Source organism: Cryptotermes secundus, unplaced genomic scaffold (assembly GCF_002891405.2).
Source record: "Cryptotermes secundus unplaced genomic scaffold, Csec_1.0 scaffold734, whole genome shotgun sequence".
Classification (NCBI taxonomy): Eukaryota; Metazoa; Arthropoda; class Insecta; order Blattodea; family Kalotermitidae; genus Cryptotermes; species Cryptotermes secundus.
In genome coordinates this window covers 458,175-468,818 of record NW_019737093.1, presented here as the reverse complement: position 1 = coordinate 468,818, position 10,644 = coordinate 458,175, and the positions used below count along the sequence as shown (strand labels likewise).

Here is a 10,644-nt window from a genome sequence, read left to right as displayed (position 1 = left end):
CTGTCATTTGAAGGAGAAAGCTCTAGATCGCATTAAGTGGAGGAATTGTTTTGGAAGAGACTGTGGACCTGTCGTCTTGACAGATTACTGCTGCTGCTGCTGCTGATGATGATGATGACGACAGTTTTTCTGTAAGTAATATGGGTTTTTTCATAACTGGACACATCAGATGCTATGGGTACATTTATATGTGGCTGTCTTGTCTGTCTCTTGATGTTGTGTTTATGATGTGTGCTTGTGCAGTGCTACACCAAATAAGAAGCAAAAATATGCATATGCATGATGTGAGAACACGTGTGCCCTAAAAGAACCTGGTTCCATCATGCACATAAAGGAAACGTTCATTATACAAGGTGTGTCCCAAAAGTCATTAAATATATTTCTTTCCCGCGCTCCTACCGGTCGGAGTGCTCTAGAACCGGTTGGGTTAGGGGGGGGAGGCCTTTAGCTTCACAGCGCACCCAAGGTCAGTCTGCTCAAGCATCGGAGGCATCAGTATCACTGATTTAGTGCACCTGTGTTTTGTGACGTCACAGCACGTGATGGCGGATACTTTCGAACAACATTGGGCGGTCAAGTTCTGCACAAAGCTCGACAAAAAAGCTGCTGAAGTTCACGAACTGCTTAAGCAAGCCTACGGGGAGTCTGCTCTATCATATGTGCAAGTTACAATGTGGGTGAAGAAGTTTAAGGAGGGCCAGGAAGGAGTGGAAGATGACCCCCCTCATCATCTTTTTCGACACCAAGGGTGTGGTCCACAAAGAGTTTTTACCCCAAGGACAGACCTTGGGGTAAAAACGCTCCCTACTACATGGATGTTCTAGAAAGATTAAGGAAAAGGGTCATCCGTGTGCGAAAAGACATCACCTCTAACTGGCGGCTGCATCATGACAATGCGCCCAGCCACACGTCTCTGCTCATCCGTGAGTTCCTGTCGAAACACCATGTGGCAACGCTGTCACAGCCACCCTACAGCCCCAACCTAGCTCCGGCCAACTTCTTTTTGTTTCCGAGGATCAAGACTGCACTCAAAGGACGCCGTTTTGAAAGCATTCAGGCTATCCAAGCGGCCGTGACAACAGCTTTAAATGAGGTTCCCGTCGAGGCCTTTGAGGGGGCATATCCGGCATAGGAGAGTCGGTGGAAAAAATGTGTAGATGCTCATGGACAATACTTTGAAGAATATTAACACTTTGTACCGATATCATCAATAAATTTAAAATATATACATATTTCATGACTTCTGGGACACACCTTGTACAGGGACCAGGACTACACATCTAAATAAAATAAAAATAAAAATAACAAAATTGTAATAATAACAAGAATAAAAATTGACCAATATTGGTCTAATTTTAACCAGTTTGATTATCCTATCTATTTTATGAGGGAGAGTCAGTAAGTAGGTCACAATTGGAAGTAAAACAGCTATAAAGGACATAATAGGTTTTCTGTGTGCATCACTGCCTAGAAACGGCCCATATGAAGCAATATTTTAGCTACCATTGAATTCAGAACCTGCTGACTTCTGGTCTGTTGTCCAGAATCATAAAAATGAAAATATACAAAAACTTAATTCTGTCTGTAATATTTTATGGTCATGAAACTTGGTCCCTGACATAACGAGATGTACAGAATGAGAGTATTTGAGAACAGGTGCTGAAGAGAACATTTGGACCAAGCAGAGATAAAATGGTAGGAAGGTGGAGAAAATTACATGATGAGGAGCTTCGTAACTCGTACTCTTGGCAATTGATAACCAAGTCAAGGAGGTTGAGATGGCAGGGCATGTAGCACGCAAGAGTGAGAGGATGGATGCATATAGGATTTGGTGGGGAAGGCAGAATGAAAGAGACCACTAGAAATACCTAAATATAAATGAAATGAAAATAGGCATCTTTGATAAATAACATGGGGTAGTATGGTCTGGATTAATCTAATTCAGTATGGGGACCAGTGGCCAGCTGCTGGGTTCCATAATATTGTCGCGTGTTGGGTGTATAACGCAACAAATAACTTCACGCCGTATTTGATATAGCGAATTTTATTTCACATTCGCACTTACAATCACCCAAATTACAATCTGACAATTACTGCTATCGGCAGTATCACAAATATAACACTGCAAATGCTGGTAACTCGTAACTCGCCAACTGATTCGGAACTAACTCGGAGGTAGCTTGAGGACTGACTGTGAATAGTCTTCGCTGCTCCGTATCTAGCCTCGTGCGGACAACGCAGAAAACAGCCACGTAATAGGCACCCTTGTTGCCTGGCGCCGTGTTGCTAGCAACGCTGTCCGGTGTTGTTTACTGCTGCCTAGCAACCGCGGTATCCCGTGGTGACGTCACNGAGAATTTTGTGGAATGAAGATTGGCAGAGGAAACCGAAGTACTCGCAGAAAACCCACCCCAGCGCCACTTTGTCCACCACAAATCCCACTTGACCAGACCCGGGATCGAACTCATGCCGCCATGGTGGGAAGTCAGTGACTAACCACTTGAACTATGGTGCGGCCACTAGTTAGTTCTATAAACTACTAAATGTTTTATATCAATGTGCATATCTTAAACACTTCAAGCTTCTCACATATAAAAGAATATGTTAAAAAACAAATGTACTTTTACATACCCTTCTCATACTGAAATGTTTTCAGGTAGAAAGCTTTGCAAGTTCCCAGCTGTGGGCGGCCTATATGAGCGTCAACTGAAGTGACAATGTCCGCCCCAGTACAGCGTGCAACACGTTCCAAGACACTTGCCTTAACATTAAGCACTAACGTCACCCGCAAGGCTAACAAGAACTCTTGTGCCAGTCGGGACACATTGCGATGTACAAGCACCAGATCAGGTTGCAGGTTTGCAATGCGGGCCACCACATGGCGCAAGTACTCACGTTCCTGCAAGAATGACCAGTTAAGACAGACCACATGTTCTCTGGAATGCAAGCAGCACATTAAAACTGTTATTTTACATTTCGTTTACACCTTCTTAGTTTTGTGACAATCTGGATTCTGAGGTTCTCATGGCAGTGAATGTTAAGACTGCCAATCTACTTGGACGTGATGCTGTGTAGTTTACTAGATAATTACCAATGCTTTCAGAGGAGCTTACTGCATCTACTGAACCACTCAGTGTCACATCCCAGAAGGCAACAATCTCCATTATAGTTTCATTTGCTTATATCAGTAGCACAAATATTATAGAAATCTGAGAACAAAGTATTGTAGAAGATAAGATGGGTAAAGTAAAAAGGACTGCAGAAATTTACATAATAAGGAGCTCTGTAATTTGCAAAAAAATACATTGACAATGGAGACCATAGGTTTCTCCAAGACAGTGGTACCAATGAACCACACTACATGGCATGACATCATGAGAGCTACTCCTGCAAGAATCTCAAGTTCCACATAAAGTTGTATATCTGTGACAAACCTGCATCATCACAGGCTCCAGAGAGAGAAGCCTGCCTTCAATACGCTGGTATACAATTGAGCAGCCAAGCAGCAGGATGCGAGGAGAGGTCAGCTGTGTGGACATAGCGCGGTGAGCCACATTCTTTGAACACACTACACCATTTATGATGCAACTCTCATTTTTACTTCCACCGGGAACTTTCTTAAATTGAACATACCTATAAAAGGTAAGAATCAGTGCTGAAAGGAACAGAATTCATGAATGCTGAAGGGTTCTGATGATGGAGTATTTCACTTAGTATTGCTGGGTTTCTACTTTACTCTTCTCCATGGTGTCCAGACCTGCTCCAGAGCCCACCCAGCCTCCCATCCAACAGGAACCGGGGACTCCTTTTTCAGGGGTAAAGTTGCAGGGGAACAAAACTGACTTTCACCTCCATCTAGTGCCAAGGTCGAGAATGGTGGAGCTATATCTCCAATCCACCATATGTTTTCATGGCATAGTGTTTAACTAATTAAGCACATGGACAATTTTACCTTCATTACTGGTTTTCTCAGATATGTTCATTGTCCAGTATTCCAAAAACAATGGAATGTTTTGAAAACTGGATGTTTCAATTCCCAAGGAAGGAGGGGAGTCAGTCACTGGATGTCAAGTGCATTTCTGAGAACTTCATAAGTACCAGGAAACAGACTTCAAACCATGTCCAGAGATGGAGAGAAGAGATCTGCTCTTCCGAACAGAGTAGACTGAGTATGCCCCCCGTGTTTTCACCTGAGAAAAGAAACATGCCCAGTTTCTGAAACACTGTGCTCTGTTCCAAATACTACACATTGAACAAAGCTCAGAAATCCAGGAGCAATAGTGGAAAAGAACAGGCCTGAAATTCAGCACATTTGCTGTGGGTAAGCAGTTTGATGCTTGAAGAATGCTGTCTTCTGGGATGTGGCACCACATACCAGAAGATGGCATTCTTCATAGTCACTGCTGTGAAGAACTCAAATCCTACATGGTGTTCCCCTGTGGAGCAGCTACTCATCGACATATTCGGTGAATCAAAGACGCTATGAACCATGGTGCCACATCCCAGAAGACAGCATTCTTCATAGTCACCACTGTGAAAACCTCATATCCTACAGTTTGATGCTTGTCTAACTCTCACACCAAACAGCAAGATGATAAGACACATCTTTTCACTTGAAGCTTGTTAACCCATCACTGTGAAATTCCATGCACTGCACATAGTTGACAGTTTGTGCTTTGTGCTTTCACCTCATGAATGGTATTTGGACTATATGAATTCTGCTTGCATGTGCTTCGAGATAAAGGTCAATACTATAGTTTGCTGTCGATTTTTCTTTGAGAGAATGATCTTGGAAATGTCAACTGCAAATCAGCTAGTAAATATTAATCAATTTTTGAAGTACTCCAAATTAATGGTTTTCCTATTCCTGCGACAGTAATTTTGATTCTAGTGACAAGGAAATAATAGTTAACACTAGCTTTGCAGCCAGTGTTGTCTGGTATATCTGAATTTCAATCCCTGGTGGAAACTCCTACTGCATCAGGTTAGGAGAAATTTATATCCCCCATGCAAGTGGATGTCAAGGGCTGAAAATGAAGCAGACACACAACAACCAAGAAGTACCTCAGTAAGTTAAAAAAGACTTGGCAGCGCCATAGCTCAAGCGGTTAGTTGCTGGCTTCCCACCGTGGCGGCCCGGGTTCGATCCTGAGTCTGGTCAAGTGGGATTTGTGGTGGACAAAGTGGCGCTGGAGCAGGTTTTCCCAGAGTACTTCGGTTTCCCCTGCCAATCTTCATCCCATCAATTGCTCCACAATCACCCTCACCTATCATCTGGGGTTGGTACAATAGGCCAGAAGTTGCCACAGGGCAAGGGACTTAGTCCCACCCCACTAGCAATAAAAAAAAGTGAAAAAAGAATAATGAAAAGTAAATTTAAGAGAAACAAATATCTGTTACTTGGAGAGTTGACCAGAGGCAATGTTCTGCAGGAATATGCTGGAACTGGAGTTTCAAATCAAAAGTCAAATAACAATTTTTGTGTAAACTACAAGGCAATCAACCCTGTGACCAACATGCAACATTAATGCTGAGATGAGTCACAGTGTTCAAGGTCACAACTGGCACTGAAGAGCACTCAAAAGGCACTGCTCTGCAGAATGCTTGTAGCAGACAATGTGAATTACTGGTATAGTATCTGCCACCTGATAAACTAACTTAACTAATTAAGCACTACGCCATGAAGGCACATGGGGAGTGGATGTATAGATCCGCATTTTCTTGACCTCAGCACTAGCTGGAGGTGAGTGGTCAGCTTCATGACCTGACTGCTTTATCCGTGGCAACCCATTGAGTAAGAGGTTCAGACAACCCCAGAGCCCGTCTGGAAGACATGGAGAAAATTATTGACCCTACTGGGACTCGAATTCCAACCCCTCGATTGTCCAGCCCATAGCCAGTTGCTATACCAACTACGCTATCCCAGCTCCCTTCTTGAGACAATCTGAAATTTGTAGAGTTCTCAGAATGTTAATTATTTTTTCTAAAACTTCAAACTACTATATTAAAGCAATACCAAGTCCATGATTCTAAGGCTCACTGACATGTATGGACAAAGTCTCCCTCGACAGTCTTCTTTCAGTGTTCTGTGTTGAACTTCATCAGTACTCATGACTCACACTAAGGTCTACAATAAGAAGATATGGACTAAAATCCAGAATGCCCTATGTCTCAAGCATGGTGATTAAGGAAAGCGGCCTCCGTAGTCTAGGGGTAATGTTCACACCTCATGACTCAAGGTACGTGGGTTCAAACCCAGCGGAGGTCATGGAATTTTTAAGGATGGAAAAATTCAGGGAACAAGTCCTCCGGAAGGGACTTTAAGCCATGGGTCCCGTGTCGTAGCTTTACGGCACGTAAAAGAACCTCATGTCCCATGGGGACCATTGAGCCAAATTGATCGGACATTTCCCGCCCAACAGTAGTCTCTAACCCTCTGATAGATGGGGGAAGCATCAAGAGATACCGCTGAGCCAGTAGAGGCCGAACTCGCTGGCTGAGTCGGGACTGATGGCACGCACCAGTATTGGTAGGGTATAGAGACTGGTAGAANAATAATAATAATAATAATAATAATAATAATAATAATAATAATAATGGTGATTAAGGAACCTAATGTTGTAGTAGTCCACAGTGTATTAACACTGAACCTTCCTCACAGGCATAGTGAAAAGCCAAAGAACTACTTCAGGAATCTGACTTGATCTTTCCCTTTACAGCACTTAACTGGGGTTCAAAGGCCATGAAGTATGTCACTTAAAGGTCTATAAGGAATCAAGACAGAAAGTTTAGGCTTATTAAAAATTCCCTGAAGGTGTAAAAATATATTACAGACATCTGAAAGAATCCATTATTATTGGAGATCAACAGAAAAACACAAGAACAATCAGAAATACTATGGAATGAAGAGAGATAAAAGCAATGAAAAAGAGCAATCTTTAAGGTACGCAATATTATATTTGAGCATCTTGTTGCACTGATGTATCGCTCACTCATTCACCTCTGTCTTTAATGCAACTTAAAAATGTTCACAGTCTCTCTTTAATTAAATAATGCCCAACTTGTGAGAACATGCATACAAAGGAGGCACAAACACAGATGCCACAAAAGAAAATAAAGCATAACGAGAGAGTTTCAGTCTCAAATAAACTTATTTTTGTGTAAACAACAATAATTGAATAGCATGGAGATATACCGTATTTACGCATGTATAGGCCGCACATTTTTTGCCAAAAATTCAAGAGGAAAACTGGGGTGCGGCTTATATTCGAAATATTCGAAATCACACTTCATTTAAAAAAAATTATATTCATAATTAGTAATATAGGGTGTTCTACTCCTGAAATAATATTCCAAGAAAATTATTTTTTCTATAATTTCTGTCTGAAAATTGTGCTGCGGCCTATACACGCACGCGGCCTATACATGCATAAATACGGTACTGAGTTAAGATCTAGTATAGTGCGATGGCTTCAGAAAGCAAACGATTGCCTGAAGATGGCCAAGTAAGACTGAAACTTGTAGCATTTCATGTGATTTTAATGTTATTTTAAGCTAAAAAGAGACTATGAATATTTTTAAGTTGCATTAGAGATGGAGGTGAATGAGTGAGTAATCTAAGATACACTTCGAGTAATACAAATATGCCATGATCAAACGTGGGTCTCTACAATGAGAAACAAAAGCAAAATTCATGTGATATGAAATTTTTTAGAAGTACTGAGGGGAAAACAACAATGTACAGTATTAGATATGAAATTCTTTTGTGAAGCTGGAATTTGAAATTTGTTAGCAGAATTGCATAAGAAATTTCTACGATGGTTTTGCCATGTAAAATAAAATGACAGACCAAGGAAACTGAGAACGATAGCAGAATTAAATTTTATGGGAAACAGACCTGACAAACATCAAGGAAAGAGGAAATTGCTGTGAGGAAGACAAAAGAAAAGACTATGAGCAGAAAGATGAGACTGGAGACTTTTTGTCTAATGACACACACAAAAATGAAACAATGCCAGAAGAAGAATGAATTGAAAATAACTGGGTTGTGTGATGGAAGTTTCTGGTGTTCCCTTAATTCAATATTCTACTCACTGCCGAATGTCCATATCATCAGCATTGTATCGAACATCAGGCCGAACTATGTCAACAATCTGCTGGGCTATAGGCACCACGATGTCCACCCAACTCTGAGACAAGCCCTCTGAGTTCAGCAACTGCTTCAATAGACTGTGCTCATGTTGCTTGAAGCCACTGCTGTAATGGCACGATCATCTCAACAAAAGCACAAACAACATGCATCCATGGGAAACTTCACCGCTCGAACAGAAAAGATTACATCAGCTTCATGGAACTAATCTTCCTGTGTAGCTGTTTAAGAAAAATATTTCCTTCCATTGTCAAATCTGAAGTTTCATCACTGTCTACATAAAGGCTGGTAAGCACACGAAAACCTACCCCTATTATAAATTTTAATGTTACCCTATTTTTTGTCTATTTTAATTCAATTTTAATACACTTTTAATTCTGTGGCAGTCTCACACACCTATTCTGTAGAGTAAAACATTAAAATCATTAAGACTGTGTATGGACAGTCAGTATAATCTGTACCAGCACAACTCTGCACAAACATGTATCCTAGACAGGGGTACCAACTTGCCTGAGCCGTAGGTATGCCTGCTGCTCTCCGTTATCTGTCCGCAGCTGTGTCACGTTATGCCATCCAGATGCAGGAACCAACTCCCGACTCTGCGCATTCTGAAGGAGCAAAGTTCCAGAGAGGAATTCACTTGATATGCCATGTGTATGAGAAGCCTCCAGCAGATGGTTATTACCTATTTCCAAACACATCTGGATTACAACTCAACTATGACAGAAATCCAAATTCTCATTGCAGTAAGACACATATACTGCTGTATCTGGCTCAAAGGGACCAAATAATAATTCATTACCCACTGTTGGATTCAGAAAGTCCAGGGAAGTGGCACATATATTTTTAGAGGTCCTTCTCTAAATCTCTATCTTCTCTGATATCATGCAGTCTGGTGCTGTGTTTCCCACACTGGGAGCTGTAAGCCAACAGAGAGCTGTGAAGCTTTTCTGAGCATAACCAGAAATTGCTGAATTAATTTTAACATAAAACGCCACATTAATTTACAAATATACAATTTAACAGAAAAAGTATTTCACAGTCATTAGTGACCTTAACTGGTAATTATTTTTCCCAAAGGTTGACATGCTGATAATGTAACTGTCAAATTCTTGCAAAACTTCAGTTCAATTCAGGTCAGGGCAGCACAGAAGCCGATGAGTGCAGTGCAAACCAGATAAGACAGTCATGAGTCCGTCAGTGCTCAATTAGTTGGTGCAGTCCATTAATGAGTCTGTCAGAGTAATAAGTCAGATTTTAGTTCAGTGTAGTGACATTAAAATGGAGTGCAGTGTGCGAGCAATGACATCATGGTGAAGTAAATAGTGGACAAAAAACTTACCTCAAGAGAACAAGTGATTACGGATGGTACAACTATAAATGCTCCAAAAATTGATAAACATTACAATACTATAAATTTGGATTTCATATAGCAACCCAAAAACAGAACAGTTCTTAATTATAGCAGATAATGCGTCTTGAATTTTCGTACTGGTGCTAGGATCATATCAGAGAGCAAGTAAACAAGGTCATATGATGTTTGAGGCATGAGGCACTGGACTTCTGTGTCAGGGGTCTCAGGCATGAAACCTACTGCACCCATACAGGATTTCAGTTTCACATGGCAATGAATATAAAAATTACAGTTCTCTAGAATTTGATGCTGTGTAGTTTAGTAGATGGCACCACATTCTGGTTAGAAGATGAAGACAGTTACTCCAAAAAGTTAGTACATCTCTACCAGACTACCTAGCATCACTTCCAAGATGACCATAAGCGTAATTTCATTAAATCCAGATCAGACCTTTCTACATGCCTTTCTTATCCTTGACCTCTGGCAAAGGCAATACTTTGCAGTTAAAGTCTTTGCCCTTGATGTTCATTATTCTACCACTGCAGTTATATCAGTCCCAGCTCAGAAATGGAAATATATACAATTCTTAAACACCAGGAAGGCTGATAAGAGCACAACTGTGGGCAACAGACACGACAGTGTTGTGGTGAAGTTGCATGGGTGCTCACACCAAATGCAATGTACATGTATGGGGGAAAGGAAGTGAAGCTCCAACATCACCATTAATGGAGGTTGTATAACCCTGACATGCAATGCAAAAAAGTTATCAGAAAATTCTTGAGTAAGAGAACAAAATATTACCATTTTAAACAAGATGATGAATTCTTTTTTCCTGAACTCCTCTCAAAAATGTTTTACTCACAAATGGCTACTGAATATGCATGCTAATGACTTCAGAAGTCCTGCAAAGGCAACTACATTTATACTAATATATTAAACTTGATGCACTAAGTCATCCTGCTTCAAACTTTTCTCAGCAAACGTGAAACTATAACAGTCATGCATTCAAACTAATCACTGCCACTTGTTTCTTCAATCTTCAGCTCATGTTCATAAATATTATTAACTGTGACAGCTAAAACACATAATGAGAGAACAGCCTTTTGCACATAGGGATACATCAACATTTTATTTATCTGCC

General features: G+C 40.8%; 1 protein-coding gene across 4 annotated transcripts in view; it reads right to left on the bottom strand.

Moving 5' to 3' along the window:
- LOC111870168 (1-phosphatidylinositol 3-phosphate 5-kinase) overlaps positions 1–10,644 on the bottom strand; it is an 83,899-nt gene that overhangs the window by 53,349 nt on the left and 19,906 nt on the right. For 3 of the 4 annotated variants that reach the window (XM_023862237.2, XM_023862236.2, XM_023862235.2), the window contains 4 exons: positions 8,660–8,834; positions 8,095–8,256; positions 3,435–3,633; positions 2,632–2,899 (listed from right to left, as the gene is read on the bottom strand). In XM_023862237.2, coding sequence (XP_023718005.1) covers positions 2,632–2,899; positions 3,435–3,633; positions 8,095–8,256; positions 8,660–8,834 — 804 coding nt within the window. The remainder of the gene's footprint in view (positions 1–2,631; positions 2,900–3,434; positions 3,634–8,094; positions 8,257–8,659; positions 8,835–10,644) is intronic. The other variant, XM_033753700.1, reaches the window with a different exon arrangement.